Raw genomic sequence first — 24217 nt, 5'->3', positions numbered from 1 at the left:
CTCCTGATAAAAATGATGCCTGACTTGTGTAGGTGAGCCAATTGCCTGTGATAGGGAAGTGCCAAAAACATGTTGAAATTGAGAGGGAACCAAAGAGGGTCCAAAAGGGCAGTTTGAAAGAAAAAAAAAAGTTTTTAGGCTGACAAGTGGTGCAGAATTTTTAATGGTGTAGATGCATCTATGCTGGGTGCTAGGAATTTTGTAGATTCCGGAAGATTTCATCACAAAAATGTAGGGAAAATGCATGATTTCAAGCAAAGTTGGAGGTTTACAGGGCATGCGGGTAAGAAAATGATGGGGTGCATGTAAAGCACACCACCCTGGACTGACCCAGATGTTTAGTTTTCAGATCGGTACATTTTTAGCGCCCCAAAGTCCAAAAAGTGCAGCTGCTCACCATTGCAAATGGGACGATATTAAGAGTTAGTCATGTTCCCTTGGCCCAAATGTAAAATTAAAACCCAAAATAATCAAATGTCCTCTTGCTTGCCGTTGTTATATGATCCTTTAGGTTGCAGGGGGAGGGGGTTTCGTGCTGCAGGAATACTCAGAGAGACATAAAAAGGAAAGAAAAAGCCTTTCCTTTCCTTTCCTTTCCAAGCCTCTCTGACCTCCCCTGCTAATGAGTTTTTCCTCCGTGGCGCTGGAAGCCATGCTTCCAGCACGATGGGGCGACCACTGATGAGGTCGGCACGTGAACGCGCGCTGATGTCATAAGACGGCACAGGGGGTTGGGGGGTCGGGGATGGCAGGGGAAGCGCTTCCCCTGCCATCCCTGCCCGGGGATGGGGGTGGGAGGCCCACAGGGGGAGCACTAGTGCGCCTCCCGTGGGCCTGGTGCAGGACCTAATGGTTACATCCTCAGCACAGCAGCTCTGTAGCCGAGGACGTCACCATTACGTCCACAGCACCGAAGGAGTTAAACATTTTTTTTGCATGCATTCACAATGGGGAAGGGTTTCCCTTGGGGACCCCTTCCTGTTTGCGAATGGGTTACCACCAAATTGAATTTGGTGATAAAAGCAAGAGTTTCGCGACTCCATTTCGGTCGCTAAACATTCATACTAGTGCAAGTCCCTATTAGGAAAGGACACCCTTAACAAGCTCCTTCCTAATACCCAATTGCTAGCCTATTTTGCGATTCAGTAATAGGTTAATGAATCGCAAAATAGGCTTTTTTCTGGTTGCAAATGGCCCAATTCCGCAAATCGGGCCATTTGCAAAATGAAAAAATCTAGATAGATCTGGCCCCTAGTCCTCAATGTCTGCCTATATTATTGTCTGCTATATAAGAAAGCCATACATATTGGTTTTATCACCTGCATATGTGAATGGTCAATCGTCAGGTTGCACTCCTAGTGCTCTCGAGACAAGAAGGGAAAAACAACTATAACCTGCAGTGAAATTCCTAATAATCCAAAGGAATGTATTAACCCTTGCATATTTTCACCAAGTGGCTGAACCTTTCACTTCAATCGAAACATAAGATTGCTCTACTGCAGTACACTAAGTTTCACAGTTTGTTTGGAAGGCATACACATAAGGGTGAGACAGAGTGCATGGAGTAGTTAGACAAGTGCTGGGGGAGAGTGGAACCCCAAAAAGTATCTAGAAGTTCCCCAGTGAGTGGATGCAGAGAGGTAAGTTACCCGGTTTTCCCAAAGGATAACATGGGGATGTTGCAGTGGGAGAATAAAGAGGCAGGGCTGTACCAGTGGAACCCAAGGGCGGATTCTGGGTGAAGAGGACCTGAAAAGAAGGGGACAGAGTCCAGTCCAAGAAGGAGTGTCTAGGTGGGTAGGAGCCAATGCCCACTCTTCTGTAGCTAAAGATCCGGGTCAATGGTGATGGATGAAGTCCAGCTGCGGGGTCCAGGAGCTGCAGAGGAAGGAGCCGGAGAAACAATGTTGCAAGGTGAGGTTGTCTCGGAAGATGCAGGCTTGTTTGGTTCGTGTGCTGCCCAGCAGCAGTTCTGGAGACCAGGAGCAGAAGATGTCTTTGCAGAGAGGTTCTGGTGGAGTCTTGCGTGACAAATTTGGGGACCCACCCTCAAGGGAGTCCCTAAATAACAGCGAAACAGGGTTTGGTCACTTTCTGGAGTGACCACCTACCAGGAGGGGTCTCTGGCGTCAGCTGCCTGGCCTACTGTAGGAAAGTACCATATTGCCTGGCATGTTACCCCCATTTTTCACTGTATGTATGTTGTTTTAGCCCTTGTGTCATTGGGATCCTGCTAGACAGGACCCGAGTGCTCATAGTATGTGCCCTGTATGCGTTCCCTGTGTGGTGCCTGTAAGGAAATGCCTCCTTGGCATGGTTACCCCCTGACTTTTTGCCTTTGCTGATGCTATGTTTTGAATTGAAAGTGTGCTGAGGCCTGCTAACCAGGCCCCAGCACCAGTGTTCTTTCCCTAACCTGTACTTTTGATTCCACAATTGGCACACCCTGGCACCCAGATAAGTCCCTTGTAACTGGTACCTCTGGTACCAAGGGCCCTGATGCCAGGGAAGGTCTCTAAGGGCTGCAGCATGTATTATGCCACCCTAGAGACCCCTCACCCAGCACAGACACACTGCTTACCAGCTTGTGTGTGCTAGTGAGAACAAAATGAGTAAGTCGACATGGCACTCCCCTCAGGGTGCCATGCCAGCCTCTCACTGCCTATGCAGTATAGGTAAGACACCCCTCTAGCAGGCCTTACAGCCCTAAGGCAGGGTGCACTATACCATAGGTGAGGGTACCAGTGCATGAGCACTGTGCCCCTACAGTGTCTAAGCAAAACCTTAGACATTGTAAGTGCAGGGTAGCCATAAGAGTATATGGTCTGGGAGTCTGTTTTACACGAACTCCACAGCACCATAATGGCTACACTGAAAACTGGGAAGTTTGGTATCAAACTTCTCAGCACAATAAATGCACACTCATGCCAGTGTACATTTTATTGTAAAATACACCACAGAGGGCACCTTAGAGGTGCCCCCTGAAACTTAACCGACTATCTGTGTAGGCTGACTGGTTCCAGCAGCCTGCCACACTAGAGACATGTTGCTGGCCCCATGAGGAGAGTGCCTTTGTCACTCTGAGGCCAGTAACAAAGCCTGCACTGGGTGGAGATGCTAACACCTCCCCCAGGCAGGAGCTGTAACACCTGGCGGTGAGCCTCAAAGGCTCACCCCTTTGTCACAGCCCAGCAGGGCACTCCAGCTTAGTGGAGTTGCCCGCCCCCTCCGGCCACGGCCCCCACTTTTGGCGGCAAGGCTGGAGGGAACAAAGAAAGCAACAAGGAGGAGTCACTGGCCAGTCAGGACAGCCCCTAAGGTGTCCTGAGCTGAGGTGACTAACTTTTAGAAATCCTCCATCTTGCAGATGGAGGATTCCCCCAATAGGATTAGGGATGTGACCCCCTCCCCTTGGGAGGAGGCACAAAGAGGGTGTACCCACCCTCAGGGCTAGTAGCCATTGGCTACTAACCCCCCAGACCTAAACACGCCCTTAAATTTAGTATTTAAGGGCTTCCCTGAACCTAAAGATTTAGATTCCCGCAACTACAAGAAGAAGGACTGCCGAGCTGACAAACCCCTGCAGAGGAAGACCAGAAGACACCAACTGCCTTGGCCCCAGACTTACCGGCCTGTCTCCTGCCTTCCAAAGAACCTGCTCCAGCGACGCTTTCCAAGGGACCAGCGACCTCTGAATCCTCTGAGGACTGCCCTGCTTCGAAAAAGACAAGAAACTCCCGAGGACAGCGGCACTGCTCCAAAAGAACTGCAACTTTGTTACAAGGAGCAGATTTAAAGACCCCTGCAATTCCCTGCAAGAAGCGTGAGACTTGCAACACTGCACCCGGCGACCCCGACTCGACTGGTGGAGAACAACCAACTCAGGGAGGACCCTCCGGCGACTCTACGACTGTGAGTAACCAAAGTTGTCACCCCTGAGCCCCCACAGCGACGCCTGCAGAGGGAATCCCCAGGCTCCCCCTGACCGCGACTGTCTGAACTCCATTTCCCGACGGCTGGAAAAGACCCTGCACCCGCAGCCCCCAGCCCCTAAAGAAACGGAACTTCTGTGCAGGAGTGACCCCCAGGAGGCCCTCTCCCTTGCCCAGGTGGTGGCTACCCCGAGGAACCCCCCCCTTGCCTGCCTGCATCGCTGAAGGGACCCCTTGGTCTCCCATTGAAACCTGAAGGAAACCCGACGCGTGTTTGCACACTGCACCCGGCCGCCCCCGCGCTGCTGAGGGTGTACTTTCTGTGCTACTTTGTGTCCCCCCCCGGTGCCCTACAAAACCCCCCTGGTCTGCCCTCCGAAGACGCGGGTACTTACCTGCAGGCAGACTGGAACCGGGGCACCCCCTTCTCTCCATTATAGCCTATGTGTTTTGGGCACCTCTTTGACCTTTGCACCTGACCGGCCCTGAGCTGCTGGTGCGATAACTTTGGGGTTGCTCTGAACCCCCAACGGTGGGCTACCTTGGACCAAAAACTGAGAACTGTAAGTGACTTACTTACCTGTGAAAACTAACAATAACTTACCTCCCCCAGGAACTGTGAAAATTGCACTAAGTTTCCACTTTTAAAACAGCTTATTGTGTTTTATGTGAAAAGTATACATGCTAAAGTAATGATTCAAAGTTCCTAGAGTACTTACCTGCAATACCTTTCAAACAAGATATTACATGTAAAATTTGAACCTGTGGTTCTTAAAATAAACTAAGAAAATATATTTTTCTATAACAAAACCTATTGGCTGGATTTGTCTCTGAGTGTGTGTACCTCATTTATTGCCTGTGTGTATGTACAACAAATGCTTAACACTACTCCTTGGATAAGCCTACTGCTCGACCACACTACCACAAAATAGAGCATTAGTATTATCTCTTTTTACCACTATTTTACCTCTAAGGGGAACCCTTGGACTCTGTGCATGCTATTCCTTACTTTGAAATAGCACATACAGAGCCAACTTCCTACATTGGTGGATCAGCGGTGGGGTACAAGACTTTGCATTTGCTGGACTACTCAGCCAATACCTGATCACACGACAAATTCCAAAATTGTCATTAGAAATTGTTTTTGCAATTTGAACTATTTTTTCTAAATTCTTTAAAGTCCTGCTAGGGCCTTGTGTTAGTCCCTGTTAGCATTTCTTTTAGAGTTTAAAAGTTTGGTAAAAGTTTGAATTAGAACCTAGAACTAGTTTTAGATTCTTAAAAAGTATTCCAACTTTTAGAAGCATAATGTCTAGTGCAGAGATGAATGTGGTGGAACTCGACACCACACCTTACCTCCATCTTAAGATGAGGGAGCTAAGGTCACTCTGTAAAATAAAGAAAATAGTAATGGGCCCCAGACCTTCCAAACTACAGCTCCAGGAGCTGTTGGCAGAGTTTGAAAAGGCCAACCCCTCTGAGGATGGCAACACAGAGGATGAAGATAGTGACTTGGAGGAAAATTCCCCCCTACCAGTCCTATTTAGGGAGAACAGGGCCTCTCAAGCCCTGACTCCACAAATAATAGTCAGAGATGCTGGTTCCCTCACAGGAGGGGCCAACAACTCTGATATCACTGAGGATAACTCCAGTGAAGAGGACATCCAGTTAGCCAGGATGGCCAAAAGATTGGCTTTGGAAAGACAGATCCTAGCCATAGAAAGGGAAAGGCAAGAGATGGGCCTAGGACCCATCAATGGTGGCAGCAACATAAATAGGGTCAGAGATTCTCCTGACATGTTGAAAATCCCTAAAGGGATTGTAACTAAATATGAAGATGGTGATGACATCACCAAATGGTTCACAGCTTTTGAGAGGGCTTGTGTAACCAGAAAAGTGAAAAAATCTCACTGGGGTGCTCTTCTTTGGGAAATGTTCACAGGAAAGTGTAGGGATAGACTCCTCACACTCTCTGGAAAAGATGCAGAATCTTATGACCTCATGAAGGGTACCCTGATTGAGGGCTTTGGATTCTCCACTGAGGAGTATAGGATTAGATTCAGGGGGGCTCAAAAATCCTCGAGCCAGACCTGGGTTGACTTTGTAGACTACTCAGTAAAAACACTAGATGGTTGGATTCAAGGCAGTGGTGTAAGTAATTATGATGGGCTGTACAATTTATTTGTGAAAGAACACCTGTTAAGTAATTGTTTCAATGACAAACTGCATCAGCATCTGGTGGACCTAGGACCAATTTCTCCCCAAGAATTGGGAAAGAAGGAGGACCATTGGGTCAAGACTAGGGTGTCCAAAACTTCCACAGGGGGTGACCAAAAGAAAGGGGTCACAAAACCTCCCGAGGGGAAAGGTGGTGAGACAGCCAAAAATAAAAATAGTAAAGAGTCTTCTACAGGCCCCCAAAAACCTGCACAGGAGGGTGGGCCCAGAGCCTCTTCACAAAACAATCCTGGGTACAAGGGTAAAAACTTTGATCCCAAAAAGGCCTGGTGTCGAAACTGTAGTCAGTCTGGACACCAAACTGGAGACAAGGCCTGTCCCAAGAAAGATACCACTTCTAACTCCCATCCAGCTAAAACTGGAATGGCCAGTCTCCAAGTGGGATCAACAGTGTGCCCAGAGCAAATCAGGTGTCACACTGAAGCTACATTAGTCTCTGAGGGTGGGGTGGATTTAGCCACACTGGCTGCCTGGCCCCCTAACATGCAAAAATACAGGCAGCAGCTCTTAATTAATGGGACAAGTGTAGAGGGCCTGAGGGATACAGGTGCCAGTGTCACCATGGTGACAGAGAAACTGGTTTCCCCTGGCCAATACCTGACTGGACAAACCTATCCAGTCACCAATGCTGACAATCAAACTAAAGTACATCCCATGGCTATGGTAACTTTAGAGTGGGGAGGGGTCAATGGGCTGAAACAGGTGGTGGTCTCCTCGAATATCCCAGTAGACTGTTTGCTTGGAAATGACCTGGAGTCCTCAGCATGGGCTGAGGTAGAACTAAAAACCCATGCAGCCATGCTGGGTATCCCTGAACTGGTGTGTGTCAAGACTAGGGCACAGTGCAAGGCACAGGGTGAAAAAGTAGAGCTGGAGTCTGGAAAAATGGCCCAGCCTACCAAGAGACAAGGAAAGTCAGCTGGGAAACCAGCTGCAACACAACACCAAAAAGAGAACCTCTCTTCTCAGGAAGAAGTTCTGCCCTCTGAGGGAACTGAGCCTATGGAGCTGGAACCTTATCAGGTTGAGCTCTTGGGCCCAGGGGGACCCTCAAGGGAAGAGTTGTGTAAGGGACAAGAAACCTGTCCCTCTCTTGAAGCCTTAGGCAGCAAGCTGCTGAAGAGTCCAAAGGCAAGAAAAATGGAACACATAGGGTCTATTGGGAAGATGGACTCCTGTACACTGAGGCAAGAGATCCCAAACCTGGTGCCACTAGGAGAGTGGTAGTGCCTCAGGGTTTCAGAGAGTTTATTCTGACCTTAGCCCATGATATTCCCCTTGCTGGGCATTTGGGACAAACCAAGACGTGGGAGAGGTTAGTCAACCACTTCTACTGGCCCAATATGTCCCAGAAGGTTAAGGAGTTTTGCCTCTCCTGCCCCACCTGTCAATCCAGTGGTAAGACAGGTGGGCACCCAAAGGCCCCCCTCATTCCACTTCCAGTGGTGGGGGTCCCCTTTGAAAGAGTGGGTGTGGACATAGTTGGTCCACTAGAACCTCCCACAGCCTCAGGAAATATGTACATCCTAGTAGTAGTGGATCATGCTACTAGGTATCCTGAAGCTATTCCCCTTAGGTCGACTACTGCCCCTGCAGTAGCCAAGGCCCTTATTGGTATCTTTACCAGAGTGGGTTTTCCTAAGGAGGTGGTATCTGACAGAGGTACCAACTTCATGTCAGCATACCTAAAACACATGTGGAATGAGTGTGGAGTGACTTACAAATTCACTACACCATATCATCCACAAACTAATGGCCTTGTTGAGAGATTCAACAAGACATTAAAGGGCATGATCATGGGGCTCCCAGAAAAACTCAAAAGGAGATGGGATGTCCTCCTGCCATGTCTGCTTTTTGCTTACAGAGAGGTGCCTCAGAAGGGAGTAGGATTCTCACCCTTTGAACTTCTGTTTGGCCACCCTGTAAGGGGACCACTTGCTCTTGTTAAAGAAGGCTGGGAGAGACCTCTTCATGAGCCTAAACAAGACATAGTGGACTATGTACTTGGCCTTCGCTCAAGGATGGCAGAGTACATGGAAAAAGCAAGTAAAAACCTTGAGGCCAGCCAACAACTCCAGAAGTTGTGGTATGACCAAAAGGCTGCACTGGTTGAATTCCAACCAGGGCAGAAAGTCTGGGTTCTGGAGCCTGTGGCTCCCAGGGCACTCCAGGACAAATGGAGTGGCCCTTACCCAGTACTTGAAAGGAAGAGTCAGGTCACCTACCTGGTAGACCTGGGCACAAGCAGGAGCCCCAAGAGGGTGATCCATGTGAACCGCCTTAAGCTCTTCCATGACAGGGCTGATGTAAATCTGTTGATGGTAACAGATGAGGACCAGGAAGCTGAGAGTGAACCTCTCCCTGATCTCCTCTCATCAGACCCTAAAGATGGCTCAGTAGATGGAGTGATCTACTCAGACACCCTCTCTAGCCAACAGCAGTCTGACTGCAGGAAGGTCCTGCAGCAGTTTGCTGAACTCTTTTCCCTAACCCCTGGTCAGACCCACCTGTGTACCCATGATGTGGACACAGGAGACAGCATGCCTGTCAAAAACAAAATATTTAGACAGTCTGACCAAGTTAAGGAAAGCATCAAGGTGGAAGTCCACAAGATGCTGGAATTGGGAGTAATTGAGTACTCTGACAGCCCCTGGGCTAGCCCAGTGGTCTTAGTCCCCAAACCTCACACCAAAGAAGGAAAGAGAGAGATGAGGTTTTGTGTGGACTACAGAGGGCTCAATTCTGTCACCAAGACAGATGCTCATCCCATTCCTAGAGCTGATGAGCTAACAGACAAATTAGGGGCTGCCAAATTCTTAAGTACCTTTGACTTAACAGCATGGTACTGGCAAATCAAAATGGCCCCTGGAGCAAAAGAAAAGACAGCATTCTCCACACCTGATGGGCATTATCAGTTCACTGTTATGCCCTTTGGTTTAAAGAATGCCCCTGCCACCTTCCAAAGGTTGGTGAATCAAGTCCTTGCTGGGCTGGAATCCTTTAGTGCAGCTTATCTTGATGATATTGCTGTCTTCAGCTCCACCTGGCAGGATCACCTGGTCCACCTGAAGAAGGTTTTGAAGGCTCTGCAATCTGCAGGCCTCTCTATCAAGGCATCCAAATGCCAGATAGGGCAGGGAACTGTGGTTTACTTGGGACAACTTGTAGGTGGAGGCCAAGTTCAGCCACTCCAGCCTAAGATCCAGACTATTCTGGACTGGGCAGCTCCAAAAACCCAGACTCAAGTCAGGGCATTCCTTGGCTTGACTGGGTACTACAGGAGGTTTGTGAAGGGATATGGATCCATTGTGACAGCCCTCACAGAACTCACCTCCAAGAAAATGCCCAAGAAAGTAAACTGGACTGTACAATGCCAACAGGCCTTTGACACCCTGAAACAAGCTATGTGCACAGCACCAGTTCTAAAAGCTCCAGATTACTCCAAGCAGTTCATTGTGCAAACAGATGCCTCTGAACATGGGATAGGGGCAGTTTTGTCCCAAACAAATGATGATGGCCTTGACCAGCCTGTTGCTTTCATTAGCAGGAGGTTACTCCCCAGGGAGCAGCGTTGGAGTGCCATTGAGAGGGAGGCCTTTGCTGTGGTTTGGTCCCTGAAGAAGCTGAGACCATACCTCTTTGGTACTCACTTCCTAGTTCAGACTGACCACAGACCTCTCAGATGGCTGATGCAAATGAAAGGTGAAAATCCAAAACTGTTGAGGTGGTCCATCTCCCTACAGGGAATGGACTTTATAGTGGAACACAGACCTGGGACTGCCCATGCCAATGCAGATGGCCTTTCCAGGTTCTTCCACTTAGAAAATGAAGACTCTCTTGGGAAAGGTTAGTCTCATCCTCTTTCGTTTGGGGGGGGTTGTGTAAGGAAATGCCTCCTTGGCATGGTTACCCCCTGACTTTTTGCCTTTGCTGATGCTATGTTTTGAATTGAAAGTGTGCTGAGGCCTGCTAACCAGGCCCCAGCACCAGTGTTCTTTCCCTAACCTGTACTTTTGATTCCACAATTGGCACACCCTGGCACCCAGATAAGTCCCTTGTAACTGGTACCTCTGGTACCAAGGGCCCTGATGCCAGGGAAGGTCTCTAAGGGCTGCAGCATGTATTATGCCACCCTAGAGACCCCTCACCCAGCACAGACACACTGCTTACCAGCTTGTGTGTGCTAGTGAGAACAAAATGAGTAAGTCGACATGGCACTCCCCTCAGGGTGCCATGCCAGCCTCTCACTGCCTATGCAGTATAGGTAAGACACCCCTCTAGCAGGCCTTACAGCCCTAAGGCAGGGTGCACTATACCATAGGTGAGGGTACCAGTGCATGAGCACTGTGCCCCTACAGTGTCTAAGCAAAACCTTAGACATTGTAAGTGCAGGGTAGCCATAAGAGTATATGGTCTGGGAGTCTGTTTTACACGAACTCCACAGCACCATAATGGCTACACTGAAAACTGGGAAGTTTGGTATCAAACTTCTCAGCACAATAAATGCACACTCATGCCAGTGTACATTTTATTGTAAAATACACCACAGAGGGCACCTTAGAGGTGCCCCCTGAAACTTAACCGACTATCTTTGTAGGCTGACTGGTTCCAGCAGCCTGCCACACTAGAGACATGTTGCTGGCCCCATGAGGAGAGTGCCTTTGTCACTCTGAGGCCAGTAACAAAGCCTGCACTGGGTGGAGATGCTAACACCTCCCCCAGGCAGGAGCTGTAACACCTGGCGGTGAGCCTCAAAGGCTCACCCCTTTGTCACAGCCCAGCAGGGCACTCCAGCTTAGTGGAGTTGCCCGCCCCCTCCGGCCACGGCCCCCACTTTTGGCGGCAAGGCTGGAGGGAACAAAGAAAGCAACAAGGAGGAGTCACTGGCCAGTCAGGACAGCCCCTAAGGTGTCCTGAGCTGAGGTGACTAACTTTTAGAAATCCTCCATCTTGCAGATGGAGGATTCCCCCAATAGGATTAGGGATGTGACCCCCTCCCCTTGGGAGGAGGCACAAAGAGGGTGTACCCACCCTCAGGGCTAGTAGCCATTGGCTACTAACGCCCCAGACCTAAACACGCCCTTAAATTTAGTATTTAAGGGCTTCCCTGAACCTAAAGATTTAGATTCCCGCAACTACAAGAAGAAGGACTGCCAAGCTGACAAACCCCTGCAGAGGAAGACCAGAAGACACCAACTGCCTTGGCCCCAGACTTACCGGCCTGTCTCCTGCCTTCCAAAGAACCTGCTCCAGCGACGCTTTCCAAGGGACCAGCGACCTCTGAATCCTCTGAGGACTGCCCTGCTTCGAAAAAGACAAGAAACTCCCGAGGACAGCGGCACTGCTCCAAAAGAACTGCAACTTTGTTACAAGGAGCAGATTTAAAGACCCCTGCAATTCCCCGCAAGAAGCGTGAGACTTGCAACACTGCACCCGGCGACCCCGACTCGACTGGTGGAGAACCACCAACTCAGGGAGGACCCTCCGGCGACTCTACGACTGTGAGTAACCAAAGTTGTCCCCCCTGAGCCCCCACAGCGACGCCTGCAGAGGGAATCCCCAGGCTCCCCCTGACCGCGACTGTCTGAACTCCATTTCCCGACGGCTGGAAAAGACCCTGCACCCGCAGCCCCCAGCCCCTAAAGAAACGGAACTTCTGTGCAGGAGTGACCCCCAGGAGGCCCTCTCCCTTGCCCAGGTGGTGGCTACTCCGAGGAGCCCCCCCCCCCTTGCCTGCCTGCATCGCTGAAGAGACCCCTTGGTCTCCCATTGAAACCTGAAGGAAACCCGACGCGGGTTTGCACACTGCACCCGGCCGCCCCCGCGCTGCTGAGGGTGTACTTTCTGTGCTACTTTGTGTCCCCCCCGGTGCCCTACAAAACCCCCCTGGTCTGCCCTCCGAAGACGCGGGTACTTACCTGCAGGCAGACTGGAACCGGGGCACCCCTTCTCTCCATTATAGCCTATGTGTTTTGGGCACCTCTTTGACCTTTGCACCTGACCGGCCCTGAGCTGCTGGTGCGATAACTTTGGGGTTGCTCTGAACCCCCAACGGTGGGCTACCTTGGACCAAAAACTGAGAACTGTAAGTGACTTACTTACCTGTGAAAACTAACAATAACTTACCTCCCCCAGGAACTGTGAAAATTGCACTGTGTCCACTTTTAAAACAGCTTATTGTGTTTTATGTGAAAAGTATACATGCTAAAGTAATGATTCAAAGTTCCTAGAGTACTTACCTGCAATACCTTTCAAACAAGATATTACATGTAAAATTTGAACCTGTGGTTCTTAAAATAAACTAAGAAAATATATTTTTCTATAACAAAACCTATTGGCTGGATTTGTCTCTGAGTGTGTGTACCTCATTTATTGCCTGTGTGTATGTACAACAAATGCTTAACACTACTCCTTGGATAAGCCTACTGCTCGACCACACTACCACAAAATAGAGCATTAGTATTATCTCTTTTTACCACTATTTTACCTCTAAGGGGAACCCTTGGACTCTGTGCATGCTATTCCTTACTTTGAAATAACACATACAGAGCCAACTTCCTACAGTGCCTAACTGTATCACTGAGGCTCTGCTAATCAGAACCTCAGAGTTTATGCTCTCTCTGCTTTCTAAATTTGTCACTGTAGGCTAGTGACTAAATTTACCAATTTTCATTGGCACACTGGTACACCAATATAATTCCCTTATATATGGTACTTAGGTACCCAGGGTATTGGGGTTCCAGGAGATCCCTATGGGCTGCAGCATTTCTTTTGCCACCCATAGGGAGCTCAGGCAATTCTTACACAGGCCTGCCACTGCAGCCTGAGTGAAATAACGTCCACGTTATCTCACTGCCATTTTTCACTGCACATAAGAAACTTATAAGTCACCTATATGTCTAACCCTCACTTGGTGAAGGCTGGGTGCCAAGTTACTTAGTGTGTGGGCACCCTGGCACTAGCCAAGGTGCCCCACATCGTTCAGGGCAATTTTTCCGGACTTTGTGAGTGCGGGGACACCATTACACGCGTGCACTATACATAGGTCATTATCTATGTATAGCGTCACAATGGTAACTCCGAACATGGCCATGTAACATGTCTAAGATCATGGAATTGTCACCCCCAATACCATTCTGGTATTGGGGGTGACAATTCCATGATCGCCCGGGTCTCTAGCACAGAACCCCGGGTACTGCCAAACTGCCTTTCTGGGGTTTCCACTGCAGCTGCTGCCAACCCCTCAGACAGGATTCTTCCCTCCTGGGGTCTGGGCAGCCCCGGCCCAGGAAGGCAGAACAAAGGACTTCCTCTGAGAGGGAGTGTTACACCCTCTCCCTTTGCAAATAGGTGTGAAGGGCTGGGGAGGAGTAGCCTCCCCCAGCCTCTGGAAATACTTTGATGGGCACAGATGGTGCCCATCTCTGCATTAAACCAGTCTACACCGGTTCAGGGATCCCCCAGACCTGCTCTGGCGCGAAACTGGGCAAAGGAAAGGAGAGTGACCACTCCCCTGACCAGTACCTCCCAGGAGAGGTGCCCAGAGCTCCTCCAGTGAGTCCCAGACCTCTGCCATCTTGGAAACAGAGGTGTTGGGGGCACACTGGACTGCTCTGAGTGGCCAGTGCCAGCAGGTGACGTCAGAGACCCCCTCTGATAGGCTCTTACCTTTCTCGGTAGCCAATCCTCCTTTCTTGGTAGCCAAACCTTGTTTTCTGGCTATTTAGGGTCTCTCCTCTGGGGTATTCTTCAGATAGCGAATTCAAGAGCTCACCAGAGTTCCTCTGCACTTCCTCCTTTGACTTCTGCCAAGGATCGACTGCTGACTGCTCAAGGACACCTGCAAAACCGCAACAAAGTAGCAAGACGACTACCAGCAACATTGTAGCGCCTCATCCTGCCGACTTTCTCAACTGTTTCCTGGAGGTGCATACTCTGGGGGCTGTCTGCCTTCACCCTGCACTGGAAGCCAAGAAGAAATCTCCAGTGGGTCGATGGAATCTTACCCCTGCTAACGCAGGCACCAAAAGACTGCATCACCGGTCCCATGGGCCCCCCTCTCATCCTGACGAGCGTGGTCCCTGGAACACAGGAGCTATATCCAAGTGACCCCCACAGTCCAGTGATCCTTCAGTCCAAGTTTGGTGGAGGTAAGTCCTTGCCTCCCCACGCTAGACTGCAAACCTGTGTACTGCGTGATTTGCAGCTGCTCCGGCTTCTGTGCACTTCTCCAAGGATGCCTTTGTGCACAGCCTAGCCTGGGTCCCCAGCACTCCATCCTGCAGTGCTCAACCCTCTGAGTTGGACTCCGACGTCGTGAGACCCTCCTTTGTGACTCTGAGTCATCTCCGGTTCACGAATCTTCTAAGTGCCTGCTCCGGTACCTCTGCGGGTGCTGCCTGCTTCTGTGAGGGCTCTCTGAGTTGCTGAGCGCCCCCTCGGTCTCCTCCTCCAAGGGGCGACATCCTGGTCCTTCCTGGTCCCCAGCAGCACCCAAAAACCTCTACCGTGACGATTGCAGCTAGCAAGGCTTGTTTGCGGTATTTCTGCATGAAAACACTTCTGCAACCTTCAGAACGCCGTGGGACATCTGCCACCTGAAGGAGAAGTTCCTAGCTCTCTTCGGTGTTGCAGAATCTTAGGCTTCTTCCTTCCGGAGGCAGCCGTCTTGCACCTTCATCCGGGGTTTCCTGGGCTCCTGCCCCCTCTGGACACTATCGCAACTCTTGGACTTGGTCCCCTTGCCTTGCAGGTCCTCAGTTCCAGGAATCCGTCTTCAGTGCTTTGCTGGCGTTTGTGGTTCTTGCAGAATCCCCCTATCACGACTATTGTGTCCTATTGGGGTAGTGGGGGTACTTTACTCCTACTTTTCAGGGTCTTGGGGTGGGGTATCTTGGACACCCTGCCTGTTTTCTTACAGTCCCAGCGACCCTCTATAAGCTCCCATAGGTCTGGGGTCCATTTGTGATTTGCATTCCACTTTTGGAGTATATGGTTTGTGTTGCCCCTAGACCTATGTTCGCCTATTGCTTCCTATTGTAATTCTACACTGTTTGCATTACTTTTCTTACTATTACTTACCTGTTTTGGGTTTGTGTACATATGACTTGTGTATATTACTTACCTTCTAACTGAGGGTACTCACTGAGATACTTTTGCCATATTGTCATAAAAATAAAGTACCTCTATTTTAAGTAATTCTGTGTATTGCGTTTTCTTATGATATTGTGCTGTATGATATAAGTGGTATAGTAGGAGCTTTGCATGTCTCCTAGTTCAGCCTAAGCTGCTTTGCCATAGCTACCTTCTATCTGCCTAAGCTGCTAGAAACACCTCTATTCTACTAATAAGGGATAACTGGACCTGGCACAGTGTGTAAGTACCACAAGGTACCCACTATAAGCCAGGCCAGCCTCCTACATCTACCCAGTCAGATGCTCCCAGTGGACGCTGCCCATCTTGGATCTAAGATGGCAGACCCAAGTGGCCACCTGGAGGAGCTCTGGGCACCAACCTAGGGGTGTTTCATGCCAGTGCAGGGACCAGTGGCCCCTGGAGACTGGTGCTAACCAGATTATGCAAGAATGTCACCAAATGTGCCTTTCAAACAGTCTGGTGGTGTAAGGAGGCTACCCCTCACCAGCCCAGTAACACCCATTTCCAAAGAAGAGGAGGATGCACCCTTCTCTTACAGGAAATCCTTTGTTCTGCTGTTCCCCTGCTTGAGCTGGTAAAGTAGCAGGAGGGCAGAATCGTGTCTGAGGGGCTGCAGCAGCGTGGGTTGTCTGCAGACCCTGGAAGACTGGTAGGAGCAGATCAGGGGGATCCTCTAAGGAACCATACACCAGTATGCCAATTGAGGGGTGTAAGAAGTACCAAGACAACCAAATTTAGAGGAGAGAGAGCACAATCGCTTGGGTCCTGATTAGCAGGATCCCAGTGAAAACAGTCTAAGCACACTGACTGCAGCCAAACATTGGGGTAACCATGCCAGAAAGAGGGGACTTTGCTAAATGGGGGAAAAGGTCTGACTTCGACTTGAGATGAAAAGTGTCACTGAGCACTTACTGCCTTGAAAACGCCAACGTGCAATATGGCTGGCATTTTGCGTTCTCTGTGGAGGCGAACAGATCTAACCAAGGCTCTCCTCACTGAAGAAAAAGACCTTGAGCCACCTCCAGATGGAGGCACCATTCGTGATCGACTAAGCATTTTCGTCTGAATTTGTCTGCTCTGACGTTCAGAGAGCCCACCAGATGTTGAACCAGTAGGGAAATGCCCTGTTGTTCCAGCCACATCCAGAGGTGCAGAGTCTCTTGACAAAGGATCCACGACCCCACTCCACCCTACTTGTTGCAGTACCACATGGCGGTGGTGTTGTCCGTGAACACCTGCACTATCTTCCCTTTGAGAAGGAAGAAATGCTTTCAATACTAGTTTTATCACCCAGAGTTCCAACGGGTTTATGTGGAGTCCAGACCCAGCCAGACACAGATGCCTCTGATCTCTGCCTCTCCCAGATGGCCGCCTCATCCCAGGAGTGACGCATCTGCCACTACTGTCGGATGTGGTCAGGGAAGGGAGAGGGATCAGCCTCTGACCCAATCGCGGTTTGTTAACCACCACTACAGGTCTTGTGCTGCTCTGTCTGAGAACTGGACCATGTTGGAGAGATTCCCCTGATGTTGCGTCCACAGGAACTTCAGATCCCACTGCAGAGCCCATAAACGTCACCTGGCATGTGTCACCAGCATGATGTAGGAGGTCATGAGACCAAGCAGCCTCAGAGTCATTCTCAGCTAGGATAGAGGCTGAAACATCGGTATCAGAGCCTGAATATCCTGAACTCGCTGCTGGAGTGGATAAGCCCGAAAATGCACTAAGTCCAAAACAGCTCCAATGAAACAGTGTGTCTGAGAGGGTGTCAGGTGTAACTTCGGCAGGTTTATAGTGAACCCCTGCTAATGCAGGAGGTCCATCATAGTGTGGAGGTGTGAGACGATAGCCAGGGGGGAGACTACCTTTAACAGTCAGTCCTCGAGATAGGGGAAGAAAATCTGCACAGATGAGCTGCAACCACCGCCATCACCTTTGTGAACACCCAAGTGGCGCCGGTAAGGCCAAGGGGAGCATGGTGAACTGAAAGTGCTTATGGCCTACCGTGAACCCAAAGTAACGTCTGTGGCAGTTAGGACAGGGATATGGAAATATGCGTCCTTCAACTCCAAAGCCACCATCCAGTCTCCTGGTTCGAGGGCAGATAGAGCCCGAGTGAGCATTTTGAACATTTTGAGGAGATTGGGGGACTGAAGGTCTAAGATAGGGCAGAGGCCCATGTCCTTTTTGGCTACCAGAATAACAACCATGACCTACTTCTGGCAGAGAACTCCTGTCTATGGCTCCCTTGGCCAAGAGAGCCATAACTTCCTCTCTGAGAAGTGCTAAGTGATCCTCCGTCATCCAATCGTAGGATGGTGGCATGGATGGAGAGGAAGTATTGAAGAGGAGGGAGTAGCCCCTTCGGACTAACTGCAAATCTCACCTGTCTGAGGTGATGGACTGCCAGCCTCTGACTTGTCACTAGTGGGGAAACACCGGACTAAGATGATTTAGAGGATGCTTGAGGAGGCGTGGCTGTGGACTGGCCAAGCCACTGGCTCCCCGATCCATGAGGACGCTAGATCTCATGTCCCCAGCCACGCAGAGGCTGGGCAGCATGGGCAAGACGGGGAGGAGGGGGAAACGGACGTGTCTGGGCGGTCCTTGCATTGTCACAAAAGGGGCACAAATCAGACTAAAGGGGATGAGGAGCTGCAGGGAGGCCCAAGGACCCGGCCGTAGCATGAGAATCCTTGAAACGCTTGAGCAACGAGTCTGCTTTCCCTCCGAAGAGCAAGTGACATGAAAGGGCATGTCAAGAAGGTTGGTTTGGACATCCCCCAAAAAGCCAGACGTCCTCAACCAAGCGTGACACCACAAGGCCACTGTCCAAAGCAACCGCTCTGCCCAGTGAGTCGCTTGTGTCCAGTCCTCACTGGATCGTGAACTTTGCTGTGTCTATCCCATCAGCAACTGCTTGGTAAAGTACAGCCCAGGTCTCCTTCGGGACCTGTGGCAGCACATGCAAAACCATATCCCACAGCATGTGGAAATAACAGCCCAAAATGCATGCAGTGTTCACAGACAGCAATTCCAGGCTGGCAGAAGAAAACATCTTCTTCCCAAGTGTGTCCAGCCATTGGATTCCCTTTCGGGGGTGCGAAAGGGAATGCACCCTCAGAGGTGAAGGCTTGAATGACCAAGCTCTCAGGGTTGGAGTGTTGCATTAGGAAACCTGGGACACCAGGTGAAGGCCGATGGTGCAGGCAATTGTCCTGTTCACAGGAGCCGCTGTGCTGGGTTTGGACCAGGTACCCACTAGGACATCTGTAAGGGCTTCATTAAAGGGGAGCCGGGGTTTAGAGGAGAAAGCCCCACTCTGAAGCACCTATGTCAGGAGGGTACGCCGGAACCTCAGCCGCTCTCTGCACCACCATTGAATATGAAGTTCCCTCCTCCATACCCACAGAAGGGGGAGAGAGCATGCCAGTATCTGGGGAGCTATCCAGGCCCTTCCCTTCACCCAGGTCCATAAGACAGTCTATAGGGTCTTGGAGCAGGTATTCTAAAGAGTCCAGCGATCCCTCTCTCTCTCTCCACCGAACCTAGCCCATAGTAATAAGGCTCTGGATCCCCTGTCGGCACCGGAATCAGCATTGTATGACACCCATCCAGCTCTGTGTTGGGAATGAGAATGGGGGAGGCACTGCCCGGGGGCGCAGGCAGCCCCCAGGAGCATCGGCATTGGAACCGGCACTGGGAAAGGTCAAAGTGGCAGTACCGCGCAGATTCAGATCCATGAATGGATCCTTGGGTGCTGGGCCACCATCAGCTTTAGGGACCGCTCCTTCAAAGCCTTTGGATTCACACCCCGGCACTCGGAGCACGACTTTGGGTTGTGGTAGCACTTAAAAAACCAAAGGCACACTAGTGCAGATCCGTCACGGATATCAACCAAATGCAGGATCTGTAGGGTTGAGCCGGTCTTACATGAAGACATCCCTCAACGCACCAGAATAGAAACACTCAAAAAAGCTTCAACAAAAGTTGAAAAAAGAACTGTCAAAAAGTGCCTCCTATAGAGGACCTGCAATGTCATATCTGCTGTGAACGATGCTGACGACTGACCTGGAGTCAATCGACGCCACCTAATGGCGCACACGGGTACTGCTCGAGAAAAATCTCCCAATTGGCATATTTAATTCACCTATAAATCTCTAGAAAAGTGCTCTCAATGTTCCCAGGGCCTGTAAATAAATGCAGCTAATGGGCTTGCAGCACTGATTGTGCCACCCACATAAGTTGCCCCTTAACCGTGTCTCAGGTCTGCCATTTAAAGGGCTGCATCTGCAGTTTCACTGCTACTTCGACTTGGCATTTAAAACTACTTGCCAAGCCTTAAACTCCCCTTTTATCACAGAAGTCACCCCTAAGGTAGGCCCTAGGTAACCTGTATGGCAGGGAGCTATGTAAGTAAAAGGCAGGACATGTACTTATACATTTCACATGTCCTGATAGTGAAAAACTCCCAGTCTTTTTCCACTACTGTGTAGCCTGCTCCTCTCATAGGCCAGCACTGGAAATTCCCTAATATACTTTTAAGTAGTAATTTCTGATCTGAGAGGAGTAGCCTTGTCATGTTTGGTATGGTTGGAATGGTAGTGAGAAATCCTACTTACTGGTGAAGTTGGATTTTGCATTACTATTTTAGAAATGCCACTTTTTAGAAAGGAGTCATTTATCTGCCCTTACTACTCTCTGTTTGAAAGGCTGCTGTCTGGTGTATGCTGGTTGACAGCTCCTCTTGTGCATTCCAACCAGGCAGCCAAAAACACAGAACACTCAGCAGAATCAGCATACTAATGGGTCTTCCTGCACCGGAAGGGTGGAGGGTCTCTCTCTCACACTTCAAAGGCTATTGGCCTGACTCCACACAAAGGACTGATAATCCCCAACAGTTCTCCTGGCAGACAGGACTGGGTTGAAATGGGGACTATGGTCTGTGAGCCCCTCAAATCAGACACTTCTGGACCTACAACTGGACTGTGTCAGAAGGACTGCTGTGCTACCCCATGGACTCATAAGGACTGCTTTGCTCTTGACCGTTGCCCTGCTGCTGCTGGTCCTTGACTCTGCTGGAAGGACTCTGCTTTCCTCCACAAGTGCTCTCCAAGGGCTTGGACTGAGTTTGCCTCCTGTTCTGAAGTCTCAGGGCCAACAAAGACTTCATCAAAAAGACAAAATCCAGAACATGGGAAGATCGAAGCAACGCTTGGAAAAATCAACACAGCGCATGCCTCGTGGCTGAAAAAAATCGATGTATCGTCTACTGGATCGACACAGCACCTGCTCCATCCTACCAGCAGGTTTTGGATTTTCCACACATCGTCCCTGGGCGTCAAAATGCCCCCGCATCATAGTGAGGAGCCAAGGCTGCACTCCCGGAAATCGAGGCATCAGCTTGCCACATGGAAATAAACAATGTATTCCCTCTGCTGTGCAGGAAAAGCAGATGCATCGCTTTAATTTCCGATGCATCTCCACCTCTGCACCGTTATTTTTGACACATCCCAGATATTGTGTGTTTAAAGGATACAACCAGAGTCTTGTGGATTAAGACTCATTTAAACCTTTGAAAACTGATACCTTGACTTGTCCATATTGGGTTTATGTTGTTTTGGTCTTATTTAATTCAGATAAATATTATCTATTTTCCTAAACTGGTGTGAAGTACTTTTTGTGGTGTTTTCAATGTGTTATGGTATGAGTTATTACACAAATACTTTACACATTGCCTTCTAAGTTAAGCCTGCCTGTTCTGTGGCAAGCTACCAGAGGGTGAGCACAAGATAACTTAGGTTGTGTTGTGGCTTGCCCGGACTAGGATTGTGGTCCCTACTCGGAGTGATGATTTGACCTCAGATATCTGGTGTTACAGTGGACAAGTCAGAGCCCAGTGTGATGTCAAATGAAGAAAGACAGGGATTTAGAGCAGAAGCCCCTTACTACACAGAATGCATTGTACAATCCAAGCAGACAAACCCAGAAAGCGGATACTGTGTTGAAGGCTTTTCGATTAACCTTTTGACTTCTGTGGACCCCCCACTTTATCATTACTGGAACCCGGAGACTCCCACAACAAATCATTATTGGAATCTGGGGACCCCCGCTGAGTTATTAGTAGAAGCTGAGGCACCCAGCATAAACATGGTTGATGATTTGAACCGCAAAACAATACACAAAAAATACAGAAACAAGCATTCATCAAACACATACACAAATGATAACACATTTTATTTAATTTGCAAACAAATATAAATAAAAAATAAAAAAATAATTTTAATAGGAAGGTCGGAGCTTCTCTACATTCAGTTGAAGCCACTCATCATCCATACTATCATACTATATTCTGTTTGATGCACCTTCACTGCTCCCACAAATCAATCTGAGGATGCCAATTTAATTTTTAGCCTCCAATTTAGAATTCTTTGATACTTGCAGTACGTTTAACATTTTTCAATTGTGCATTTAGCCACCTTACTTATATACACTTTATTAATCTGTTAATATTATTTAATATTCTAAGCAGTCGAGGGCCCCCATTGAGGCTTCTCAGAACCCCAGGAGTCCGTCCCTGGACCACAGGTTGGGAACCACTGATTTAAGGCATGAATACCAGAGTACAACCTCAGTATACTGCAGTAGATACGTGGAGCGAAAATGACTGGGTGATAAGTATTGAGGTACCTCTGTACAGAGCTCATTATTACGTAAAATCAACACAAGGGGCATGCAAAAAAGGGCCGGTGTACTGGCTTACCACAAATTCATTGTACGCAAGGAAGCAGCACCTAACAGCATACAATACAAAAACAAATAAAAAACATTCTCTCTTTTCCTGCTCTAGCTGATCACAAAAACCATGCCGACCAAGGGATCCTTGCAGTCTGTCCAGGTCTTTTGGATAAAGAAAACTTCAAATGGTGTTGCTTACTGCAAAAGGGGAAATGGTTTGATAAAACGCTACAGTGAAACCACCTTGCTGGCAAAACATACTGCTATCAAACTCCTCATGGAAAAAGAGCCACAACTGCTACACTTTTTAAGCGGAAGAGAGGCCACATGAAAGAATGTTGTTCATTCAAAAACACATTCTTTAAACCCAGATACATAAGGCATAGAAGAGAAAGACAAGGACAAAACATATCACCACTGGAATAAACCAATGTGAAAAGAAAAATAAAGGATACAGAGCCCCAATCTAAAGTAGGTCTGGTCCCTCAGAAGAGAATAATGGGAGAAAAAGGAGGCAGAGGAAGTAAAGTGGCAACCAAGATTTGTACGTGGTTTAAGCAGGCATCTACTGTGTGCAGAGCCTAAGCATGAAAGAGGAAGTGCAAGCATCTATGCTGCCTTGTTCCCATTACAAAGCAATCCTGCTCCTGCCAGGTGGAGACACTGCACACAGTAAGCTGACTTGAGGCTGTAGATGCAAACTGAGAATAAGACTGTCAAAACTTTTAAAACTAACTGCAAACACCTTTATAATCCATTCAGCATCTCAATATCTTACAGAGATGCCTAAACCTTTTTTTTAAACAATTTGAACGGATGAACAATTTAGAATCCAAGGCTCTCAGTCCAAATGACCTTCACTGCAGGCAGTGCACCAAAGTAATCCCAATTATTTGCTACCAATGGTACTGTCCTGTTTAGTGTTCCACTTGCCAGCATATAAGTAACAGAGGTATTCTTCTGCAAAACAGAATGTGCAGCGCACACCCAAGATGGCAGAAGATTACTCAACGATTACAATGATGGGAGAGTATGCTTATGTCTAACAGGAACTACAGAACACAAGCACACGCCCCAACATTGGCCTGCTTGAGGTGAATAGAGGTCGCTAGACAGCAGACAGGGGGGTATGAGGAGTTGGAGGGGCCTAATCTCCAAATTTCTTGAAAGTGCCTGCCAGTACAAAAAATACATTATAAATGTATAACATAGAAGAAGAATCCATCTATATACAGCAATGGAGGAACAATGTAAACATATTTAACACAATCAAACTGTTACTTTGAGAAGCGTCTGATGCAATCAGTGCAGCTGGCAAAGTCACTTTTCATGCAGAGAACTGCTCAAAACTTAATTACAGAATTTTTCCTTCAACATATGCTGAGATTATAATACTCACAAGTTATTACAATTGGATTTTTCTCCAGCTCATTATTTTCCAGAGCTTCTTGTTCGAGCATTAGTAATGCCAGTTTACTCAATAGTGCTGAAGTACAGAGGTGACTTGGCAGTCTGGTTGTTGGAGTTGACATTAAGCCTTCTCCAGATATCATTCTATTCAAGCTTAGTCTTCCATCCATGAGAGGCTTAGTTAACCACTGAAAGCAGAAAAAAATAAACATTGTATATTAATGAGAAGAATAAACATTGTATGTTAAAAATAATGGCATTGTTAGAAATGGGGACTCTGGTTGGCAGTCAGTTTGCCCTTTGTCCAAGCAGGGACCCTCACTCTAGTCAGGGTAAGGGAGGTACACTCCTAGGATAACCCCTGCTCACTCACCCTCTTGGTAGCTTGGCACAAGCAGTCAGGCTTATATCAGAGGTAATGTGTAAGGTATTTGTACAATCACACACAGTAACATAGTGAAAACACCACAAAAGTACTCAACACCAGTTTAGAAAAATAGTCAATATTTATCTGAGTAAAACAAGACCAAACAACAAAAATCCAACATACACAAGCAAAGTTACAAATTTTCAAAGATAAAACTTGAATCTAGCACTTAGAAACACTGGTGACAGTCCCTCTGTTGCTCTGGGGTCTGTGTTGGGGAGAGGTTAACACTCTCCACAGACCCATCTTTCTGCTGGGCAGACAGGAGGTCAGGGAAAGGCTCACTCTCCTCCTCCACCCCATCATCTGTTGCCAA

At 48.6% G+C, this 24217-nt stretch overlaps 1 protein-coding gene across 1 annotated transcript in view; it reads right to left on the bottom strand.

The window, feature by feature from the left end:
* Positions 1-24217, bottom strand: part of LTN1 (listerin E3 ubiquitin protein ligase 1) — a 488777-nt gene that overhangs the window by 247427 nt on the left and 217133 nt on the right. The window contains exon 16 of the mRNA XM_069204077.1: positions 23464-23662. Within this exon, the coding sequence (XP_069060178.1) occupies positions 23464-23662 (199 nt within the window). The remainder of the gene's footprint in view (positions 1-23463; positions 23663-24217) is intronic.

Source organism: Pleurodeles waltl, chromosome 8 (genome assembly GCF_031143425.1).
Source record: "Pleurodeles waltl isolate 20211129_DDA chromosome 8, aPleWal1.hap1.20221129, whole genome shotgun sequence".
In the NCBI taxonomy this organism is placed as follows: domain Eukaryota; kingdom Metazoa; phylum Chordata; class Amphibia; order Caudata; family Salamandridae; genus Pleurodeles; species Pleurodeles waltl.
Note: the sequence above shows the minus strand (reverse complement) of the source record. Positions and strands in the feature narration are given on the sequence as shown.